This window comes from Babylonia areolata, chromosome 9 (genome assembly GCF_041734735.1).
Source record: "Babylonia areolata isolate BAREFJ2019XMU chromosome 9, ASM4173473v1, whole genome shotgun sequence".
Lineage (NCBI taxonomy): Eukaryota > Metazoa > Mollusca > Gastropoda > Neogastropoda > Buccinidae > Babylonia > Babylonia areolata.
This window is the reverse complement of record NC_134884.1, coordinates 43300234-43325211: the sequence shown is the minus strand read 5'-3', so window position 1 is coordinate 43325211 and position 24978 is coordinate 43300234. Positions and strand designations below refer to the sequence as shown.

The 24978-nt window shown below is 41.7% G+C and overlaps 2 protein-coding genes across 2 annotated transcripts in view; one reads left to right on the top strand and one right to left on the bottom strand.

Annotated features, from left to right (window-relative positions):
• The first annotated feature begins 116 nt into the window (after nucleotides 1-116).
• Nucleotides 117-8502, top strand: LOC143285490 (cytochrome b-c1 complex subunit Rieske, mitochondrial-like). Its single transcript, XM_076592814.1, has 4 exons — nucleotides 117-377; nucleotides 1095-1238; nucleotides 4988-5290; nucleotides 7399-8502. The coding sequence occupies exons 1-4, from the start codon at nucleotides 212-214 to the stop codon at nucleotides 7560-7562; spliced, it is 777 nt and encodes a 258-aa protein (XP_076448929.1). The 5' UTR covers nucleotides 117-211; the 3' UTR covers nucleotides 7563-8502.
• A 217-nt stretch (nucleotides 8503-8719) lies between these two features.
• The window catches only part of LOC143285487 (glucose-6-phosphate isomerase-like), a 39389-nt gene continuing 23130 nt past the window's right edge, over nucleotides 8720-24978 (bottom strand). Inside the window, exons 7-17 of the mRNA XM_076592812.1 lie at nucleotides 24450-24494; nucleotides 22922-22975; nucleotides 21882-21942; nucleotides 20540-20619; nucleotides 18640-18723; nucleotides 16239-16401; nucleotides 15001-15077; nucleotides 13715-13843; nucleotides 13173-13248; nucleotides 10783-10849; nucleotides 8720-10328 (exon numbers count right to left, since the gene is read on the bottom strand). Of these exons, the coding sequence (XP_076448927.1) occupies nucleotides 10202-10328; nucleotides 10783-10849; nucleotides 13173-13248; nucleotides 13715-13843; nucleotides 15001-15077; nucleotides 16239-16401; nucleotides 18640-18723; nucleotides 20540-20619; nucleotides 21882-21942; nucleotides 22922-22975; nucleotides 24450-24494 (963 nt within the window). The 3' untranslated portion in view covers nucleotides 8720-10201. The remainder of the gene's footprint in view (nucleotides 10329-10782; nucleotides 10850-13172; nucleotides 13249-13714; nucleotides 13844-15000; nucleotides 15078-16238; nucleotides 16402-18639; nucleotides 18724-20539; nucleotides 20620-21881; nucleotides 21943-22921; nucleotides 22976-24449; nucleotides 24495-24978) is intronic.

Sequence of the window (24978 nt, the reverse complement as noted above, 5' to 3'; positions counted from 1 at the left end):
GAAGTAAGGATAGAATGATTTAAGTCAGTTGCATGACTCATTCCTATTATCAGACACATTGTATAAATATTTCGATGGAAGCTCCCTGTGATAACGGTCTCGGATTACGTACTGCGACAACCGTTATACGATTCGGTGACTACCTTTCGTCTGCTAGTCCATTTTGTAACTGTCATCTGCTCGCCGGAGTCAGAGACCGAATCCCATCAGGATGATGTCTATACCAAAGTCTCCGCTGGTGTCAGCGGCTAACCAGTTGATGGGTATCGGAGGGCGGTGTTTGAGGCAGTCAGTGACGGGGAAGGGGGAAACAGTGGGTCAGTGCAGTGTGGCTCTGACCAGGACGTTGTCCGCTGACCTTCCGCCATGTTCCAGTGGTAAGTGAAAGGCTGTGAGTGCGAGGGGTTAACTTCACAAAGGAATGCAGTGATTCTTTATAACTGATCCCAACCTTGTATTGTGCAGTTACAAACTCGGGATCTTGCGATCACATATGCATGCAGTGACATGCTCGAGTCACTCGCTCACACGCACACACACACACACACACACACACACACACAGACACTACCATACACACACGCTCACACATACATATATACCCCCCCCCCCCCCCCAACGCCCCCCCTCCCCTCCCCGTCACTCAGCACAAACACACACACACACACACACACATCACAATCACATAAATTGCAACAGTATATATATAACCAGAAACACAGTTGAAACACATGTTCTAATGTGCTAGGGAATCCCAACACTTTGGAAGACACAGTCTGTTGATAAACTGGAGAACTGTAACTACTGTACTGAATAGTCAGAATACACAAGCACAAGAACATGGACAATAGCATAGACGCAAACTGCACTGAGAACTTGTAACCGCACAATACAAGGTTGGCATCAGTGATAAAGAATCACACACATACACATGCGAGCACACACACACACACACACACACACACACACACACACGTACATACAGTCACACACACAGGTGCACACAATCATGCATACACACACATACTCATATTAAAAAAAACAAAAAAAAAAACCACCCACAGATCACTTGACTGAAGACTGTTTTGTTTCAGCCTTCTCACAGGTGAGACAGGCCCACACTGATGTACAGGTGCCAGACTTCTCTGCCTACAGGCGAGATGGGACGAAAGACAGCCATGCTTCTTCCCAATCTTCAGCGGCTGGTCGCCGTGGTTTTACCTACATGGTTGTTGGAGGTAGCTGCACTTTTGAAGAAATGTACTGTCCTTAGTTAAATTATACTAAGCTTTCATCTGCTTGGCATATTTGGAACTTTTCTTAGCCACCAGCTTCAAAAAAAAAAAAAAAAAAAAGAAAAGGAAAGAAAGAAAAGGCAGGATAATGTCATTACAGAATACGGAGTGTAGTACTTAATAATCTCCATAGAGAAATTAATTTGTGGTATGAAACATGCAAACAACAGAAGAGAATCATAGTCACTCAGTCACTCAGTGTGTCATATGAAAGATATAGAATGAGTAAATGTCGACTTGAAGTAAACAGCACATACAATACTGACAGTATGACAGTTCTGTTGGCTGTTCAAGGTAGGCTGCTTTCAGCATGATGCTTTATTCCGCCAAATATATATTTTGTGATTTACTTTATTCCATTGGTGTAGTTGGCCTACATTTTGTTTAGAATGCTGCAGAACTAAGATTTTTAAAAATATTTCAAAAAAGGAAATACATATATAGGGGTAAAAAAAAGGGGGTGGGGTGGATGTGAATACATACATGTGTGGAAAAAGAAGAGGAGACAAACTGAATAATTGATGCATTCACATACAAATGGGATTCAGTTGCTCTACAATGACATATAGACTGCAGAATTACAACACACTGTTTCCATTGGGACTTTTTCTGTCAGAACCTAAGGACATTTTGTAGCATATTAATGGTGGACACATTTCATTCTCACATTCTTAGCAGAAAAATTCAAAATATGGGGAGGAAAAAATCAATTTATTGTGCAACAATGGTTCAGGTAGTAGATGGGAAGAAAGAAGTTACTCTAAGAAATTAGGCTTATATGGTGTCCAAATTATTCGTGCTACGTATTCTTCTAGTTTGTACCAATGCTTAAGCTTAATGAGGAATACACTTAATAAAGGAGTATTTTTGTTCATTTTACACTGGTACAAATACTGTTTTGCTAATAATAAGATAAAGTAAAAAAAAAAAAAAAAAAAAGCATCTATGCGTATGTTTCGATCAAGTCCAAGAATACTCTTCATCAAGTGCATGTTGTAAACATTTCTACACCTTTCATTCACCACTGCACTAAAGTCCCACCAGAACTCCTGAGTTACTGGACAAGACCAAAACATATGGTCAGTGCTATCTTTGACAGCATTGCAAAAATTACACGTTACTGTCTAATAATCACATTTCTTTCAAAATTACATTTGTTCCAATACACCTATTAATAATCCTCATTTGAAACCTTTTCATTTTTGCATCAGAAAGTTTATTAAGTACAGAAAACAATTCTTCCAGTCGTATTTAACATAAAGTTTTTCATCCCATTTTGCACAGCATTTAGGCGTGATATTGTTTTCTATGAGAGAGTCATAGTACTGTCTTGATCCTTTACCAACAGACATAAAAGTCTTAAAGCAAAGTGATGAGCTCATGCATTTATTATTATCTACTCTGATCTTAGTCTTTCATATATGTTCTGATATGGCAGATCTGTAACCACAAAAAGTAACAAAATCAATTTCCACATGATACGTTTGCTTAAACTCTTCATTAGTTCATATGGCATAAACTGACCATTTTCTTTCAGAAAATATGCTATATAATGTACTCCTTTATCTACATACTTTCTAAAATAAGTAATCCTTTGCCCAGTTTCAATTCTTTTATTATAGATTACTGGTTCAGAAAGGAGTTCTGATGAGTCTTTACAGCATATTTTGTAGAAGTAAGTTTTGTAAGCTAAAAAGACCTCCATCCAGAAACTATTTGATGTCGGGAATGTCAAGACAATTTCAGGTCCATATTTATCAATATTTCTAAGCTGAGGATATCTGTGTAATGTAATTAGCTTCCATTTGGTGGTTTGTTGTGTGAATTTTTCTGATCCAGGCCAACTTTAATGCCACATCAAACGTTTTCAAGTCTGGCAGTCCAAGTCCTCCATTTCTTATACTTTTGTGCATGGTTTTTCTACTTATTTTATCTTTTTTTCTTGTTCCATACAATCTTATAGCATAGGCTCTGTAAACTCTGGAAGAAAATTTCAGGGGGGTTTGGCAAAAATATCCATAAATGTATCAATTTTGATCAAATGAGTGATTTCAGTGTGGCTATCCTTCCAACTGGAGTTAATTGTCTTCTTACCCAGACCTTAAATAGATATTTAATATCGGCGAATCTTTCCGAATAATTTAATTGCGGACAGTCTTTTAAATCATTTGTAAACCAGACTCCTATTATTTTGAATTGTGCAGGATTCCATTCTATATGCAAATGATCCAGGTAACAGACAGGAGAGTTTTTACAACTACCTAACCATGTTGCACTTGTGTTTCTTGGGTTCATATATAAGCCTGATTTTTGCCCAAATATATCTAATACATTTATACATGTCTCAAATGATTTTTTATCACCTGCCAAAAGAAATTCGGTATCGTCAGCATACTGAGATATTTTGTGTTCTATGTTATTTATTGTTATACCATGCACATCCTTACATCATGTATCATAATTGCCAATATTTCAACACACATCACAAACATTGAAACAAATATGGAGATCTATATAGGGTCACCCTGTCTACATCCTCACAGCACACTAAACCAATTGGAAATCTGACTATTGACTATGACGCAAGATTTGATGTTGTTATAAAAAGTTCCTATCCATTTACATATGTCTTCTTGAAATCCAAAAACCTTCAATACCTTGAACATGAAATTCCAGTTAACAGAGTCAAAAGCTTTTTCAAAATCTATATTCAGTAGTAGTCCAGTCCTGGCAAATTATTATCATCCAAATAGACCATTGTATCATTGATAAGTCTAATGTTATCTCCAATGTATCTGTTTCGTATGAAACCTGTCTGATCTTCATTAATAAGCTTTGGTAATACAGTCTTTAACGATTGGCTATGCAAGTTGACCCAGTTTTATAAATAACGTTTAGTAATAGTGGTCTCCAATGCTTTATAAAGTGTCTATCTTTGTCTCCTTTCGGTATGCATGTTATTATTCCTTGTTTTTGAACACAAAACAACTCTTCTTTTCTAAATCAAGCTTTTAGTGCCCTTATTATAAAATGGTCCTATTTTCACCCCAAAACAAAAACGAAAATTCAGCACCAAATCCTTCTGTTCCTGGGCTTTTGTTGTTTTTCACATTTTTCGATGCAAGGCCTGCCTCTTCTAATGTAATTTCACCTTCTAATTCCTGTGCTTCTCTAATGTTCAGTTTTGGAATATTGTTTACCAGGGATATTTTCAGTTATTGATAAAGAAGGATGATGATGATGGTGATGATGACTATGTTGCTATAGAGGTCCATTTAGCTCAATTTTAGGTTTGGGACTACGTGACAAGGATGTACTCTACACTTTCTTTTGTAATATCCCTGTGTTAACCAGGCCCAAGAGATACAGACACGTGCAGTGTTGTTCAGGAAATTTGAGCAACACACCCAAAGACACATCAGTGAAGTAGATTATACTGAACTGTGTGATCACAGTTTTCCCATTTAAACCCATAGCACTCTTAACTCTGGGTAGGAGCTGACCGCTGGCCAAAAAACAAACCAGCCTCCTCCAGGAATTGAACCTGCAACCTCCCTGCTGTCAGTCTGTGATGCTAACCACTTCATCACAGCAGTTGGTAGAAAACAAAACTTGTTTGTTGTTGTAAGATCTGTTTCACAAGATTCATACCTCATAACTAGACTGCAGGTGTTGAATCATATTGTCACCAGGTGGCACTGTGGCAGCTGCCTACGCTGCAAAATCTGTGGTGTCGGAGTTCGTCTCCAGTCTCTCCGCCTCTGCCGATGTTCTTGCCTTGGCCAAAGTGGAGATCAAGCTGAATGAAATCCCTGAGGGGAAGAACGTCACCTTCAAGTGGCGCGGGAAGCCGCTGTTCGTCCGACACCGCACTGCGGAGGAGATTGCTGCAGAGCAGGGTGTGGATATCTCGGTACTGAGGCACCAGGAGACCGATGCTGAGCGAGTCAAAGACCCCGAGTGGCTCGTTTTGCTGGGCATCTGTACACACTTAGGTCAGTGGTGCACTGTGAATTGTTTTGCTGTGTGGGCGTTTTCCAGAGTTCAGTTGCGCGTGTATTCTGGCACATGCTTCTGTGCGTGGAGGGTGGTGGGAAGAGGGAGGTATTGATAAAGGAGGCGGGGAGCGGGGAGCGAAATGTGAAGCGCTTTGAGCAGTATTTCTGGAGAAACACGCTATATAAATGTCCATTATTATCTGTACACACAAAGGTCAGTGGTGCATTTTGAACTGTTTTGCTTGGCATCTGTACACACTTCGGTCAGCGATACACTTTGTTTTGCTTGGCAACTTGTTCATTTTTAGATCAGTGGTGCACTGTAAATCGAAATGTTTTGTGCAAGTGTGCATGTAAGAGATGAAGTCTTTAGGCATCTGTACACATTTAGGTCAGTGATACGCTTTGAATCGATATGTTTTGTGCAAGTGTGTACAGGTGAGATGGTCTTGAAAGTTAAAGATCATGTGGTGTCTTTCTTTATGATCTATCAATACTTTGTAGAAAGATGGAGAAAAAGTAGTGGGTGTGTGTCTGTGGGTGCGTGAGCGTGTGGGTGTGTTTGTGGTGAGATGGTCTTGAAAGTTAAAGATCATGTGGTGTCTTTCTTTATGATCTATCAATACTTTGTAGAAAGATGGAGAAAAAGTAGTGGGTGTGTGTCTGTGGGTGCGTGAGCGTGTGGGTGTGTTTGTGAAGTGTGTGAAGCTGGTGGAGGTGAAAAGATGTGTCATGATCATGATTGTGTCAGAACATGTTTTTCCTTCTCTCTCTCTCTTTTTTTTAAATTTTTTTTTTTATAATGTTTTTATATGTCAGGCTGGGGAACTCTCAGTGGATCCGCTATTTTCAGCGCAGTTCATTTCAGAGGGGAAAAACAATTTCAGAGGGAAAAAACCACCAAAATCTCTCTCTAAACCCCCCCCCCAAAAACCTCTAAAAAACCACTGATTGCCTGCCCCTGCCCACCACCAGGGGTCTAAGGCAGACCCTGGACCCTGACAGATTTTCAGAGGAAACACTCCAGGACAGTTCCCCAGCCGGATATGTGTAGAGTATATAGAAGACCAAATCGAGATGTTTACTGTTAACTGATACTCTTGTTTCTGTTATATCTGGCTGGGTGGTTAATAAATAATGCATATGTTCCGATCTGTAATACTTAGTGTGCACACACACACACATATCCAAATATACAGGGCATATGTTGATCAGTGTTGGGTGGAAGAGTTGGCGTTTTAACTATATTTAAGGAGCTAGTTATAGCAGAACATAGAATCAAGGCTCATGGCCAGCTTGCAGGAGTGATCTTTGCAGTGTTAAGTTAGCCTTACTTTAAGAATTTTCAAAGTCCATGTTTATTCCATTGGCCTAGGACAGTTCTAACACTAGGTAAACCTAGCTTCTCAAAGATCACTCATGCAACCCAACCCGTGTCAGCAGACCATCATTATTCTGGGAATGCTTCAGAAATCAGCATTCCCTTACACCCGTTTTTTTACCTGTTTATACCAGTTAAAAAAAAAAAAAAAAGGTTTTGGAAAAAGAAAGGTCTGTTTTGAAAAATTGTGATTGATTTGATGTTTGACAGGTGACTGTCAAGCATGGTGGGGAAGTAAAATGCAGGGTTCGTACAGAATGATAGAAGCCTGGAAAAGTGGGAGGACCATTTCCAAGGCTGGCTGAAACCTTTGAGAAAACGTATTTGCCTTTCTGGGTCAGAAAAGTCTTGGAATTTATGAAACCCTTGACCAGTTTCATTCAATAAAGTGCTTCATGCATTTTGAAAGAAACACAATTTAAGAAACAAAATGCGGTAAGAATTGAACATTGATACCATGATATCCGTTGATCTCTCCAACAGTGGTGTCACAATTTTTATATATTTTTTATACATATATTCAGTTTGGCTTTGTATTTGGAATATTTCTTATTGGAAACAGTCGAGGGCATGGAGGTGGGGTTGAGTGTAATCCACTAATTGCTTTGTTCTGTACTTTTTTTGTCCCTCCATATCATTATGTCCCATCATGATTTAAAAATTTTTTTTTATACTTTTCTTTCAAAATAAAAAATTAACCAATTTCCATTTGAAATTGTTCCAGGTTGTGTCCCCCTAGCCAATGCCGGTGAGTATGGCGGGTATTACTGCCCCTGCCACGGCTCTCACTATGATGCCTCAGGAAGAATTCGCAAAGGGCCAGCCCCACTCAACCTGGAGGTGCCGGAATACAGCTTCCCTGAAGAAGGGCTTCTGGTGGTCGGCTGATTGTGCTCCACACTTTTCGTCAGTTCATTGGGTTGTCAGCCAGTCAGTATTTCCTTGGTCCACACCAGTCAGCATCTTCAGATTCTCTTGTGTCAGTTTTTATCAAAATATAACCCCACAGTTATCAGGTTAACCAAATGAATACCTCTTCATTGAATATCAGTCGGCGTACTTCAAAGGAGTGATCAGGTCAACCAGTAAATACCTCTCCAGTGAATGTGAGCTAGTATCTTGTTCTGTGCATGTAATTTTTATTGATGTGTTTGTCTGGGGTTATGGATGTGTGGACCTCATGTGACCGACATGCCTCATTTCTCAGGGAAATTTTCCAGAACTGAAGCAGAAACCATGGCCTTTAGTGTCGACACATATCAAGATGTCAACTTTTCCTAAGAGACTTTACCAGCTTTACAGGATTGGAGGTAGCGGAGGAAGTGGGGGTGGCGTAGGGTTGGCGTTGCTGAGAGCGGCAGAGGTAGAGGGCCCAGACTGATCGCGAATCGATTGCGATCGTGCCTTAATTTTAGCCCGATCTCCCAATCGGGCTACATAATTGTGCGACCTGTTTGAAGACATAATCGGACACAAAACAGAAACGCCAAAGAATCGATAGACAGGTAGAAAATGCGAAAAACTTAGTCGTATGAAGTGCACAGGTACAGGTGTCGAGATGGCTGCCGGAAAAAGAGGGCGATAACCAGGGGGACAAAGGGGACGTTACCTACTTCCGGGAGGTTATCGGCCGTAGTTCTCTCATTTTCTCCGCATAGGCGGATAGTAGTTTGCACAGGACAGGAATGTCAGACCCCTGCCGGAGTCTGCACTAGTTGGGTCACGGTAAGTATGTTATTTAAACGTAATTTTAGATAGAAAATTTCCTTTTTATGTGCATGGCATGATTTGAATAAACATGACTGGAGACCATAATTGGCTTGAGATGATGTGTTTTTTTTTCCTTGTTCTAAAAAAATACTGCTGTGTGTTTATGCTTTGCAGATGACTGATCTACCTGAATGTGAATGACTGGCAACGATTCTTTGAATCGGAAGAATGATGAGTGCTAAAATGCTTTGTTTCTTTATTTCTTATCTATCTTTCTTAATGCACACACACACACACACACACACAAAAACAAACATACTGTACACTTAAAACACACAATTTTTCAGTACTATTTTATTTTTTTAGATTTTTCTGTTACTTACCACTTCCTTGAAATCTATAGGGCACAGACTTGGCTAAATATAAATACATTTCAGTCATGAATAAAAAAAAAAAAAAAAAATTGGGGGTGAAAGAATTCTCTATGCACACCAAGGCAAGGAAACAAACTACCAAGGGTTTTGTTTCACGCAGACAACATCCACTGCAGGAGTAAGAAGCCTGCAAACATGGAGACCCCGACACCAATGGCACAGTTTATCTGTCCCTAATACTACCCACACAATATGTGAAATGGGAAGGACCAAAGTCTATCCAGACATCCATGGCGGTGTAAAATAAAAGACTACAATGTCTAGCAATGTCTGTTCCAGATACTAGGAGCCCAAAGCTTCTAAGTTCTCATCTACAATCCCTCCGATATATCCTTTGAACAACAAGCAGTTGGATAATGTCAAAGCCTAGCTAAGGGGGGTAGGGGGAAATCATCACAGCTGACAAAAGCGTAAACAAAAGAAATGGCAAATGAAACCAGTATTTACAATCGAAAGGAAAAAAATCTGTCATGATCACCACTGACAATGTGTACATCATTTTTTTAAAAAGTATATAACACAAGATCGCCATTCTGCTTATTCTTTTAAATATTTACTTTGTAGTCTCTCTTCTTCAAGACCTGACATAAAACCGACAAGGACTCTTTGATTATCAGCAGTCATATGATCGCATTCTTTGATCCAAATAAAAAGCAACAAAAAAAATCCAGTAAAGGCAAGTCTAAATCTTATGATTTTCTGCTACAAATAATGTTACTACATTTTCTAAACTGCTTGGTGTACTAACGATTATTCTATAACCCTGGTCACTCCCAAATGCGGTTGCAAATGGCCACTGGCTTTCTGGTCAAAAGTTATGGGAGATGCACTTTTTTCACAAACACAGCTGTGTAATTCTACTCTTACACAACATGACAACAGCATGAAGAAAGTGCTTGTAGTCCTGAATCTTACAAGTCAATCACACACAAAAATTGTATAACTTTTTCCCCATACATATTTGATCTTTAAAAAAAAAAAAATTTAGGAGCAAGTAATTCACGGGCATGAACTGTGCTTTGAGAACTATCGCCTGTAGCCAGATGAAGCACACACACAAAACATATCCAGGATGACCCCATACTTTTATGTGGGAAGAATTCTAGAAGTCAGTGGACAACTGGTGACAAAAATGTCTTTTTGTCAACAGACGACCTGCTTACAAAGGGGTATTGAGGTGGTTTTTGTCAGCATTATCTCACTTCACTGCTTATCATTTTAACTTGGAATTCTCCATGACCACAAACCGGTCGTGTGTTGTGAATACCAAAAAAGGTGGCTGATGAGGGAAAGTCTGGGAATAAAGTTTTATGCAGCGACACTTCACCCACAGGTCAACAGGGTGGAGAGAGAGAAGAGGGGGAGTGTGTGGAGGTGGAGGGCCTATTTGCTGCGCTGCTCCTTGTAGAAGCCGATGAGGCCGTTGGTGGAGGAGTCGTGGCTGGTGACAGGGTTCGGCCCTACCAGTTCTGGCTCGATCACCTTGGCCAGCTGTTTGCCCAGCTCCACTCTGTGCACACACACAATTTCAGCAGTCCAGGAGCTATATACACATCTGATACAAAACCGCATGAGCAATAACCACACACATAACCTCAAGGGAAAGAAAGAACAGATCAAAGTGACATCATCCTCAGAGAAAAATGTCAGGAAAACACAAGCACGTAGATCTGTTAACAAACAAGTACAGCACTGTAATGGCACATAACATAACGCCACTGCTGTTCAGAACTTCCTCTCAGCTTGCTTGCGGGTAAATATAAGGTTACCGGAATCAAACCAAGGTCTTTTAGGTTCCAACATAAGAAAGGGGAAAAACACACACATATGTACATTCACACACATAGACACACACACACATGCATGTACACACATCACACACACACACGCATGCACACACACACACACACAAACACACATAGTGAGTGGGATGTGGGGAAGTTACTAGTCAGGAGAAAACTCACCCCCACTGGTCGTAGGAGTTGATGTCCCAAATGACACCCTGCACATGGATCTTGTGCTCGTACATGGCTGTAACACAGCACACAGATGCAACACATCACAAAGAAATCTGACGACTAAATCAGAAACAAGAGAGGCAAGGCCTTCAAGACTCACTTGTGACACACTTAAAAAAACCCCATCTAATCGTTAAAATGTGTTCTGTATTTGTTATTATAAAGCTTCGGGTTAAAAGAAAAAGAAAAAAAAAGTCCTAACGGCAGATTCGAACTCCGCGTGTTCGGGTGAGAAGAAACTGTCTTACCCATTACACTATCGTGGCTCCTTAACTGACGTTCAAAAATATAATATTTAAACATGCTTTTTTAAAGGGCGATAAATTGATTGCGGTATTCGCAGTGAGAACGCGAATATATATTATATATATATTATTCTGGTGTATCTTGGGCATTCAAAAAATCTTTAAGGGCAATTAAAAATTCTTTTTAAGTCCGCGGTAAAGGAGACGTGGCTATCGCCGCAATCACAATGCAACATTCAGCCGTTTTCTCTGGATCTAGATAGATGTACAAGTTTCAGTTAGTTACACCGAGTTGACACGGTCGATTCAATTTCTCTTTTATGTTCATTCTAGTTTTATAGTTTTAAAGCTGATATGAAAATTGAGTATTTTGTTAAATAACACGTAGAGCCAAGTACAAGTACTTCTAAACGTCTTATGAAGTGAAAAGGACTTCATTTTGAGAAAAGTCAAGACTGGAAATTTTTACATTTCATCAATTCAAGTGTATTAACTCACATGGTTTATTATTTTTAACTGTGAATTCTGACTGATTCTGTGGATATTTTTATGGCAGTTTAGGGCATAATCCAGTAAGTGATGAGGCATTCACAAATCTTTCTCTGAATAAATATTTAACGGTCTCATTCTCCAACTTTCCATCACATGTTATCGTGTATTGTCGATTGAATATAGGATTGAACGGGCAGGTCAACAACTTGAAACAAAATGGCATCGTTCGCGTTCGCGAAGAATATGAGCACGCTCTTTGAATGTGTATAAATATGTGTACGCAATTGATTTTTGCCCATGACCTTCAGGGCTCAGCCAATAGATCTATAAAGTCCACTCGTCGTACTGATTTTAGTATTTTCTGAAAAAGACCACTTGGGCGAATGAACATAGTGAAAGCCCTGTACACTGACAGTAAAATACACAAGCTTTTTATGTATTGAGTATAATTTCAAAATGTAATGTTTAAGATGAGAAAGATCAGTTTAAAGCAAATTAAGTCCCCTAGCATTAATTACAGATTAATTTCCCTTTTTTACTATCTGCACCAAAACGTTTGCAAAATAAATATAACTTCCATGCTTAGCAAAAGAAGTTCCTGTTTGAACAAAAAATGATAAAAATGACTGCTCTTGTTGTTGTGTCAGAATATCAGATCAAAGTACCAAGTTTAGAGAATTAAAAACAACCCAAAAAACAAAAAAACAACAACAAAAAAACAACAGTAAATGCAGTTTGCATATAATTTGGCTTCTTTTTTTAATTTTTTTGTGCCCATCCCAGAAGTGCAATATTGTTTTAAACAAGATGACTGGAAAGAACTGAATTTTTCCTATTTTTATGCCTAATTTGGTGTCAACTGACAAAGTATTTGCAGAGAAAATGGCAATGTTAAAGTTTACCACGGACACACAGACACACACACAGACAACCGAACACCGGGTTAAAACATAGACTCAATTTGTTTACACAAGTGAGTCTAAAAACCAGTTGTACAGTCCATGTTACTTTGTCACTGGTACTGATATTTCTGGGGTTTTGTGGACAATAAGTTATGACTGTCATCTCTTATGGATATGACCAATGTATGCATCAAAATCTACTGTCACTGGTACATACTGGTTACTAAAAAGAAATGTATGATCAAAATGTGCATCAAAATACAGTTTATAAACAGTTATGACCAATGGCTGTACTGAAATATAGTTTGTCACTGGTATGTCCGGAATATCCCTGAATAGTAACACCCACACATTCACTGCACTTTGTCACCATGAATGACAAGATCTGGTTTCAAGGAAAAGTGGATAAAAAGAACAGATGACGGCAAAAACCACAGTGAGATACAAAGAAAACCAGCAGTACCGAGCACAAGATCAAACCAAAAACATCTGAACTTCTAAGGAAGGCAGACAGAACACAGACATGATCAAACACCCATTTACCTAATTTCATACATTTATGCGTCTGTATGTGTATGCCTCCATGAATGCATGTGTGTGTTTGTGTCTGCCAGCATGCTTGTCTACATGCTCATGTGTGAGCGTACGCAAAGTGCTGGTAGTGCATGCGTGTTGGAGACATGAATGTCCCTCATACCAATCAATGCGCCCAGCATGAAAGGTGTCAGCTTGGTGAACATGATGGAGTTGGTGGGACGATTGCCTTCAAACACCTGCACACATGAAAACCGTCATCAACACACACACACATCAGACACACAGAGGCTGCAACAGGAGAAAGACATCCTCAAACCTGTCAGATAAACAGCCTGAAAACAGTCAGATATAGAACCTAACCAAATTGAGCTCCACATGAAAATACTGCAAATCACTGCATGATGCTAAGACATGCCCTTGTAGCATGCTTCCCTCCCCTGCCCCCCCACCCCCCCTCCTCATGTCCCCAACAATCCAACCTAACCCCTCAAAAAAAGGTGAAAATTGTGCATGTTTGATACTGAAGAAATTATCTCCTGAAAAATGTGTATGTTTAATACTGAAGAAATTCTCTCCACCACCCACCCACCCACACAATAACTACTCTTCAGAGCAAAGTCAAAGGCCCCCCTTTCACTTTCTATTAGCCGCCAACCCCCCACCCCCTAGCCCCACCCCCAGTGAGGACAGAGGAGAGTGTACCTTGTGAGGCAGGATCTTGGCCACCTGGTCAGGGCTCATGCCCGACTTCTCCAGTTCCTCTTTGGCCTTCTCACTGCTCTTGCCGTGCATCAGGGCCTCTGTCTGGGCCAGGAAGTTGGCCGCCAGGATCTGGTGGACACAGGACATCATGCTCTGTGTTGGTGCAACATACCACTGTGTCAGCACAGCACACCACTGATTCAGCACAACACGGCACAGTGTCTCAGCACAACACGTCACAACACGTAACAGTGTCAGCACAACACAGCACTGATTCAGCACAACACGGCACTGATTCAGCACAACACAGCACAGTGTCAGCACAACACAGACTGATTCAGCACAGCACACCACTGATTCAGCACAACACGGCACAGTGTCAGCACAACACGGCAGTGTCAGCACAACACAGCACTGGTTCAGCACAACACGGCACAGTGTCAGCACAACACGGCACTGATTCAGCACAACACGGCACAGTGTCAGCACAACACGGCACAGTGTCAGCACACACACGGCACAGTGTCAGCACAACACGGCACAGTGTCAGCACAACACAGCACAAACATGGCACAGTGTCAGCACCAACATGGCAGTGTCAACACATCAGTGCACTGCGTCAGCACAAAGATGGCAGTGTCAGCACACCACAGCCCAGAGTCAGCACACCACAGCCCAGAGTCAGCACACCACACGGCGCAGAGTCAGCACACCACAGCCCAGAGTCAGCACAAACATGGCACAGTGTCAGCACACCACAGCCCAGAGTCAGCACAAACATGGCACAGTGTCAGCACACCACAGCCCAGAGTGAGCACAAACATGGCGCAGAGTCAGCACAAACACTGCGCAGTCAGCACAAACATGGCAGTGTCAGCACACCACAGCCCAGAGTCAGCACAAACACGGCGCAGAGTCAGCACAAACACGGCGCAGTGCTGGCACAACATAGCACAGTGTCAGCACAAGCTATCAATGCACACATCAGTAGAGTGTCAGGTCGGCACAAGACAGCCTCACATTTTGTCAGCAGTTCACACTGTTTAAAGACTCAGATCACTAGCAAGGGTACGCACCTAGGCCAAGGGTTTTGTCAGCATCATCATCCCCTTCAAGGTCACTACCACCACCATCAATCAATATAACCATTGTTTATCAGTACCATCATTTTGATCAGCACCATCATCATCATCACCATTACCATCATTCTATTCAATATCATCACTACCATCACAATCATCATCATCATGACTATCACCAGTCACGGGCACTGCCAGCAGACCCACCTCTTGATGGATGCCGTTACGCACAGGGTTGTGGGTTTTGACTGGCAGCAGGAAGTCACAGGGGACCATGCGTGTGCCTGCACACAGAAACACAGCATTTGCCAACACCCTGAAACTGGTTGAACATGATAACACTTTTGTTTTCTACATTCCTTGAAACAGGTAAAAAAAATAAGTGGGGGATGGGGACCAAGAGGGACATGACACATGTACTGTACCCAACACGGGAATAAAAAAAAATCAAAGAAAACAAAAAAAGATGCTGCAAAGGACAGCACCCTTCTGCAGTTCAGCACCACATATTTCGACTGGCATTTTCTTGTAACTATTGCCTTTAACCCTTTCGCTGCCAGGAAAATAAGATTTAAGTGAAATTTTATTTGCCAAAATCATGCTGCCAGATGAGCTTGAACAGCTGATGAAGCTTCTCAGTCAGCGCCATATCACCTTCTTTGTAGACCTCAGCTGGGATGGAGTCTGAGCCAGGGGCTTTGTCGATGGCTTCCTCACTGATGGTGGAAGGGCGGTTCAGTATGCTGTCAAAGTGTTCAGCCCATCTCTCAAGGATCCCGTCCTTGTCAGTGATTAGGGTAGAATCATCAGCACTGAGGAGTGGAGCAGATCCGGAGGTGGTGGGACCATAGGCTTCTTTCAGGTCGTTATAGAAGTTCTTCATGTCGTTCCGGTCTGCAAAGCCCTGGATCTCATCAGCTTTGTTGCTCAACCAGGAATCCTGCATCTGCCGCAGCTTCAGCTGGATGGTGCTGCGTGCGCTCTTCAGTATGTCTTTCTTTGACTGTGACTTGGGATCTTCAATGTGGGCTCTGTAGGCTTGGCGTTTGTCTTCCAGCAGCTGCTTGATCTCAGTGCAGTTCTCATCAAACCAGTCTTTGTGCTTCCTGGCAGAAGGCCCCAGGCACTCCATGGCAGTGTTGTACACCGTCTCATGCAGTGCGCCCCATGCTGCCTCCGTATTCTGGTTGTCCAGCACAGTGGACTCAAGGCGTTCCTCCAGGGTGTCAGCAAAGCTCTGCTTGATGTTGCCTAGCTCCAGCTTACCCAACCACTGTTTTGTTGTCAAGAGTGAGAGCTGGCACCGAGGTCAGAATCCAGTTTTCAGAGATAGGGTGCATACTGCCAATGAAACACAGAGGTCAGACTTGGGCTGAACAACAACAAAAAAAAAAAAAAGCAAAAAAAAGCTGGTCCTTACAAGCCAGCACAGCAGCTTGTCATACCTTGGTGGATGAGCTGGTAGAAGGCATGCTGTCCATTGGTGCCGGGCTCTCCCCACACGATGGGGCCCGTGGTGTAGGAGACCCGACCCCCACTGCGGGTGATGTATTTGCCATTGCTTTCCATGTCACCCTGCTGGAAGTAGGCTGGGAACCGGTGCATGTACTGCAACACACACACACACACATCACAACTGTCACTGGATGCAATATTCATTTACCATAACTAATGTCCTTGACATTTGCAAAAGATCATAATAAATGAATTCCATGAAAACGGAGTATGGCTGCCTACATGCAGGGTAAAAACAGTCATACACATAAAAGCCCACTTGTGTATATATGAGTGAACGTGGGAGTTGCAGCCCACGAACAAATAATAATAATAATAATGGAAATAATGAATGAATGAATGACAACACTTAATGATAATATCCAATCTGTGTGCAATCTCCCTGTCTGTCAACCTGTCTATCAGTCTACCTTCTCCCTGTCTGTCAACCTGTCTATCAGTCTACCTTCTCCCTGTCTGTCAACCTGTCTGTCAGTCTACCTTCTCCCTGTCTGTCAACCTGTCAGTCTACCTTCTCCCTGTCTGTCAACCTGTCTATCAGTCTACCTTCTCCCTGTCTGTCAACCTGTCTATCAGTCTACCTTCTCCCTGTCTGTCAACCTGTCAGTCTACCTTCTCCCTGTCTGTCAACCTGTCTGTCAGTCTACCTTCTCCCTGTCTGTCAACCTGTCTATCAGTCTACCTTCTCCCTGTCTGTCAACCTGTCAGTCTACCTTCTCCCTGTCTGTCAACCTGTCTATCAGTCTACCTTCTCCCTGTCTGTCAACCTGTCAGTCTACCTTCTCCCTGTCTGTCAACCTGTCTGTCAGTCTACCTTCTCCCTGTCTGTCAACCTGTCTATCAGTCTACCTTCTCCCTGTCTGTCAACCTGTCTATCAGTCTACCTTCTCCCTGTCTGTCAACCTGTCAGTCTATGTTCTCCCTGTCTGTCAACCTGTCTGTCAGTCTACCTTCTCCCTGTCTCTCAACCTGTCTGTCAGTCTACCTTCTCCCTGTCTGTCAACCTGTCAGTCTACCTTCTCCCTGTCTGTCAACCTGTCTGTCAGTCTACCTTCTCCCTGTCTGTCAACCTGTCTGTCAGTCTACCTTCTCCCTGTCTGTCAACCTGTCAGTCTACCTTCTTCCCTGTCTGTCAACCTGTCTATCAGTCTACCTTCTCCCTGTCTGTCAACCTGTCTATCAGTCTACCTTCTCCCTGTCTGTCAACCTGTCTATCAGTCTACCTTCTCCCTGTCTGTCAACCTGTCAGTCTACGTTCTCCCTGTCTGTCAACCTGTCTGTCAGTCTACCTTCTCCCTGTCTGTCAACCTGTCTACCTTCTCCCTGTCTGTCAACCTGTCTGTCAGTCTACCTTCTCCCTGTCTGTCAACCTGTCTGTCAGTCTACCTTCTCCCTGTCTGTCAACCTGTCTGTCAGTCTACCTTCTCCCTGTCTGTCAACCTGTCTATCAGTCTACCTTCTCCCTGTCTGTCAACCTGTCTATCAGTCTACCTTCTCCCTGTCTGTCAACCTGTCTATCAGTCTACCTTCTCCCTGTCTGTCAACCTGTCTGTCAGTCTACCTTCTCCCTGTCTGTCAACCTGTCTACCTTCTCCCTGTCTGTCAACCTGTCTATCAGTCTACCTTCTCCCTGTCTGTCAACCTGTCTATCAGTCTACCTATCTATGTTCTTAACAAGAATGTGTGCTTTGTTGTTGTTGTTGTTTTTTCCGGTTTTTCTTTCTTTTTTTCCTTGTCCTTACATTTGAGAATCAAACTCAAACTCAAACCCTAGAAAGGAGCAATTTTGAAGTGTTTTCTATTGCTTTCCAGGTTCAATGCTTTGTAAAATACTGACCTATCAAAACTGAAAAAAAGAGAGAAAAAAATGACAAAAAAAAAAAGGGAAGAAAATGACAAATGGAAATCACTGATGACCATCAAAAGAAATGTTCATAGTAAGCGGTGACACACCAAACGTTTAAGATCACGTTAACTTTGGAAAAAAAAAACCCCAACAAAAACACAAAAACAAACAAACTGAAAGGAGAGATGAAAAGGAAAGGGGAAAGAAGATGAAAATATCAAAAAAAGAAGAAAAAAAAAAAATCCCCCAAACCACCAATAGTTCCTGTGAACTGTTGGCTCTGAGACTCTGAACCCCGGGTGTGGCCGAGTATGGAGGAACCTGGACTGAGCAGCGTGGGAGTAACGTTACAGATGATGGGGCAGAAAAACGAAAGGGAAAAAAACGAGGAGCAGGACAAATGACAAGAGAGCAACACACACACATGTCCTTCCCCCAAAGCATCCCCCACCCTTCCCTCACAAACACACACACACAAATGTCACCTGATCATAAGGCAGCATAGCGAAGGTCTCGGCCTTGTAGAAGTTAGAATACCAGACACCCAGCAGAGCCAGAATGATGGGCAGCTGTAATACAATGCACACGCACATGCACACACACACACACACACCAGTGTCACAATGTTCAGATCATGATCCTAGTAAAGCAACAACAAAAAAGTATGGAGGGAAAGCATTCATACAGAAAGATTGCCTGCCGAACGTTTTAACAATTTTGTCATTCCTCTGAGCTGAAGAAAAACTCAGGGTTTCCACCTAAGTGCATAAAAAACTTCCCCTAATTTCTCAAATACAAAGATATATCCTTGAAATTTTGCAAGAAGATTGCTTCTACAATGTACTTTAATTAGGTTATAATGTTATCATAATACTTTTATTCAACTGTTGTTATTGTTGTTTTAAATCCAAGTCAAAGAAACTTTCCATGATATCAAGTGGTTAAAAATTCTAGACATCACAATTAATTCAGGATTTCCAGTCCAATTTGTTTTTGCTGAGTGCATGTGGCCCATGGTTTATCGTCTCATCCGACTGACCAAGTGCCTTCCCCTCCCTCCACCCACTGATGGTGAGGTTGACTGACCACCACTCTCCTCATCCCCCTTCCCTTTCAAGCTACACGTGTGGAGTGACAGCGCTTGTGCTGGCAACTGGTTCATGTTCAACGTTACTTTACTCTTGGTGTGATCTTCTCCTCCTTCTTCTGCGTTCACTCGTATGCACACGAGTGGGCTTTTACGTGTATGACCGTTTTTACCACGCCATGTAGGCAGCCATACTCCGTTTTCGGGGGTGTGCATGCTGGGTATGTTCTTGTTTCCATAACCCACCGAACGCTGACATGGATTACAGGATCTTTAACGTGCGTATTTGATCTTCTGCTTGCATATACACACGAAGGGGGTTCAGACACTAGCAGGTCTGCACATATGTTGACCTGGGAGATCGTAAAAATCTCCACCCTTTACCCACCAGGCGCTGTCACCGTCACCGTGATTCGAACCCGGGACCCTCATTTTGACAGTCCAACGATTTAACCACTTGGCTATTGCGCCCGTCACTCCTGGTGTGATACAGATGCAGACTGACCAGTCTCAGGCACAAAACTGACATCACTGTTGCTTTCACTGTGTCACGAAGTGGGTTGTGACTGTTGTCATCATACACCATATCTGTACCTGAATCACCACCCTCACCACTACAAAGGTTTTCTTCCTCACTGTCCGTAATCTTTCAGTATTTGTTGAGCCACTTTTGGGCTGGAAAGCTTCGAAAAATGATCCCAGATCGATCTATGCAAGACAACACTATTTTGACCTTCCATGTCTGCAAGCGACTTTGGAATTTCCCACTGCCTTTGAGTAATACAGTACAGACCATACAAGTCAAGGGATGTAAACAATCTTCAAGCATTGTAGAAGACAGGGAGAAACAAAGCAGGTCGTTTCCCTTGAGAACTGTAAATTGCTGATGAAAACTGGATGTGAGAGTTACATCCTGTAGGTGTACAACAGTGCAACAAATGGGATGTAAGTCTCATGTCCCAAGGCAGGCAATGGATTCAACAATCAAAAAGCCACAAAATATAAAAATCTCTTAACATATGTTAAGTGAACAATACGTTTTTTGTTCTCTTTGAACGAAAACCAACCTGACAGCATAAGTGCACACACTGACACACACACACAAGCATACACTCATTAAGTCTCTTTTCACTGCTGTCTTTGTCTTCTCTTTCTCACCCACATCCAGAAACCCACATTTGTCTAAAACCCCACTATGTGAACAGATATCAAAATGAAAAACACAAATACACACATGCACAGACGCACAACTGACACACTGACACCCACATTGAGCAGACATGAACATGCCATCCTACATTATGCTCCATGCAGGCAGTTTTGAAGTGGTTGTCCATGAAATGGGCCCCACTCAGCAGTAGTTCATAGTTGTCCATCCCTGTCACACAAAAGTATGTAACTTGATACATGCACAAAGGCTGAAGTGATGTTGATAATAATAATGAATATATACCATAAATGAATATGAGTATATACCATAATTCATAGATGATAAGGTGATACTTTTTTCCTTAACTTCAAACCATATACCTTATCATTCCGTGCACCTAATGTGCAGTTATCTGTTGAAACACTACTGTTATCGTACTGAGGTAGACATCTGAGCCTGTAGGTATGAAGTTTATGGCGGTGAATTCAAATGAAGCTTTTCCATGAATCATAATAAAAATAGCTCCGAAACAACTCACTGGGGATAGAAGGAACAGGATGGATTCAAGAAGGTGAAGATCAACAGAGCACTTAAGCTAGCTTGTCTGGAAAATGAAACTGAACATCTAGTCAATTTAGTCATTTGAATGAGACAATATTCTGTGTATTTGGCACACTAAAAAAGAACCCATGGCAACATATGTGCAGTCATCTTTTCATAAAATTCTGTAGAAGAAATCCACTTTGATAGTTATACAAATATATATGCATGCACTAATGTACTGGGTTATACTGCTGTCAAGCATCTTCCTAGCAGATGGTGTAGTGCACATGGATTTGTCTGAACACAGTGACGCCTCCTTGAAAAACTATGTAGAGTTTAAATCAGAAATTCTTAAAAATTTGGAGGATGTGGCTAATTATCTGAAGCACTTTTTTCTCTCAGTATAATACAGTACACACAAATGGCAAAACTCATGATCTTTTTATGCCACAAAGGTGCTGATGCAAACGTGCTGCCAACCAATACATTAAATGTACCAGGCATCTGATTAGCAATAGCATACTGTGGTGTAGCATATATGGATTTGTCCAAATGCAGTGATGCCTCCTTGAGTAACTGAACTGAACCAAAGTGGGTAGCTATAAGGCCAACACCACCTTTGTGCATGCGTGCATGTGTGTGTGTGTGTGCAAATGTGCACATGTGTGTCCAAGCTTGTGCTTTTGTGCTTCTGTGTGTGTGTGCATATGTGTGTGTTTGCACCAGCATGCCAGCACATGGCACAGAGAGAGAGAGAGAGAGAGACACACACACACAAACATACACACACACACAGATTGACTGGGCAAGGCAGTGAAACCACACAAAGAGCGAAAGCTGCGGAAACAGGTGGTGGTGAAAGGAGGCAGCCTGCAAGAATGACGATGGGTAAAAAACAGAGAAGGCCAAGAAAGACAAACACAGAAGAGAGGAACAAACAAACTGACCAATGTGAAGAGCGATGGACATTCCAACGGCTGACCACAGGGAGTAGCGACCACCGACCCACTGAAAGTACACAACACTAACACATTTGCCACTTTTATTTCACTTTGTAACAAAGCCATCACCTTTACCACCTGACACCACACCACAGTCTTACTGAAACCTGCCATCATGCCATGTTTGGTTCGAACACCAACTTTCAGTTACCACGACAAAATGCCAATGCTAAAGTCTACCAAGGACACACACACACACACACACACACACACACTCACACACACAGCTTGTGCTGGGAGTCATCAGCAGAAAGAAGAGGTGGATGGGTTTGTGGTGTCTGGCACCAGAGGTAGATGGGTCTGGAACAAAGTTCTCTCTGGCAATAGCGTTAAGACTCTGCTAGTGATGTGAACTGCCAGCTCCTGTGTCTTCTTAGGTAAGCAAAGTAACAGGAGACTAGATGATGAATCAAACAGTGACAGCTCACGTGGAAAAAGCTGGGAAAAGGGAAGTGGGGAATGGGGGGGGGGGGGGGTTAGCTGTATGGAGAGCACAGGAACACGAGTCATAATGGCTGCCGGAAAAAGAGGGCACTAGCCAGTGGGACAAAGGGGAGGTTATCAGCCGTAGTTTCGTTTTCTCCGCATAGGCGGATAGTAGTTTGCACAGGACAGGAATGTCAGACCCCTGCCGGAGTCTGCACTAGTTAGGTCATGCTTAAGTATGTGTAATTAAAGGGGGTGTTTAAACCGGACTCCAGCAAACTTTCTGTTTCACCCTTCACATTAAAAAACCAAGTCATACACAGGATGCACCAGAGACTGCTTTCATCTGGCCAAAAGTGGATTTCTCTTTTTTCTGGCATGTTACTCTCAAGTATCGTAACAAGATATATGACTAAAAAGCCTCCTGAGTTGAGTAGAAAACACCTTAAAATTCAAGGAAAAATCTACTTTAAACATATACATAGTAAAAGTTTACTTTGGAAAAAAAAAAAAAAAAAAAAAAAAGAAGAAGAAGAAAAAGAAGAGGAGAATATACTCACGTCCCAGAACTCAAACATGTTCTTCTCATCAATGCCAAATTCCTTCACTTTAGTCTGAAACAAACACGCACACAAGACATCCATTGTCACAACCATGAAAGCAGCCAAGTATGGAAACATCTAGTTCAATTCACATCATGTTAAAGAAAATTTAACGAAACACTTCATTCAGACAGTCCCTAATATGATGAAAAAAGCTGTCATGAAAATGTTGATGATACTAGCCGATATTTGCAGAGAAAATGAAAACGATTTCACAGTCTCCTAAACATACTTTTCCTGCACACATCTGTATACCTGAAATATTTCTCACCTGATCTAGCTCCGGTCTGAAAGTTCATTCTTTTCAGAACAAGCAGTTCCTTGTACATACCCACAAGTATAAAATATGAGTGGAGAGAGAGAGAGAGAGAGAGAGAGAGAGAGAGAGAGAGAGAGACAGACAGACAGACAGACAGACAGAGGTGGGGAGGGGAGTGGGCATGTATGTGTTTTTGAGAGAGTATGTATGTGTGTACATATGTTTTCAAGAATCTGAGTGTGTGTGAGGGAGGGTGCGCACATATGTGTATATCAGTGTATTTGCATGTGTGTGTATATGTCTGTGTATATACACTTCCAACTATATGCATTGTTTTTCTCGGAGGGACACTGCGTTGATAGTGGCACAAAGAAAACATCAGAAACATGGCATGTTACAAAGCACTTCCTACATCTATCCATGTCCACTGTATCAAATTAAATTATTGTCAAAATTGATGGGCGCAATAGCCAAGTGGTTAAAGTGTTGGACTCTGAGGGTCCTGGGTTCCAATCTCGGTAACGGCGCCTGGTGGGTAATGGGTGGAGCTTTTTCCGATCTCCCAGGTCAACATATGTGCAGACCTGCTTGTGCCTGAGCCCCCTTCGTGTGTATACGCAAGCAGAAGATCAAATATGCACGTTAAAGATCCTGTAATTCATGTCAGCATTTGGTGGGTTATGAAAACAAGAACATACCCAGCATGCACACCCCTGAAAACGGAGTATGGCTGCCTACATGGTGGGGTAAAAACAGTCATACACGTAAAAGCCAACTTGTGTATATATGAGTGAATGTGGGAGCTGGAGCCCACGAATGAAGAAGAATTGTCAAAATTCATCTGCAAGTTCAACAATAGCACATTCAATGCGCTTAAAAAAAAAATCATCATAACACAAAACTGAAAAAAGTGTCTTTTACCATTTTCCTCTATTTGATGCAGAAACAAACGAACAACAAACATTAATGTTGCGTTTGCTTCTCAATCAAACTTATGCATCCTGGAATCAAGCTCCATGCTAATAACTACCAGTAAGGAGTATTTTTTCTGTTATACATGTCTTCCATTGCTTTCCAAAGTTTATTTTTTTGTAAAATGTTGACATATTAAAAAAAAATCAAACCAAACAACCCCAACAACAACAAAGAAAGAAAGAAAGAAAGAAACAACAAAAACACTACCAACACCGCCCCAGTAATGAGAAGCAGCAAAAACTGGTCACTCACCTTGTTGGTGGAGAGAGCCACGAAATGCTTGGACACAGCGGAAGCCTGGACAACAGAAGAGAACTGATGTCACCCATCACTGACATGCTGACAGGAACACAATTTGTCACTCAGTATTATTCTAATGTGTCTCAAACCCGCTTTCAAAGAAACAAAAACAAAACCAAAGAAAAACAGAATAATATTAACAAAAAAAAAAAAAACGCATACCACAACACATCACACATGTAAGAGCACTCTCTGTCACATACACAAATCCCAATTATATTAACACACACACACACACACACACATATATACATATACATACACTCACACACACCAAATAAGTATGTGACAAAAAACAAACCAAGTCAGACTAAATGAAAACAAGAAATTCAGAAGAAACTTTAATGGATAAAAAAAAAAGAGAAGAAAAAGATGACATTCAAACCAAAGACACCTTAAAAAGAAAAATGTCTGGAAAATCAAACTTATCAAACTCAACATGCAAATGAACTGTAAAAAAAAAAAAAAAAAAGAAAAAAAA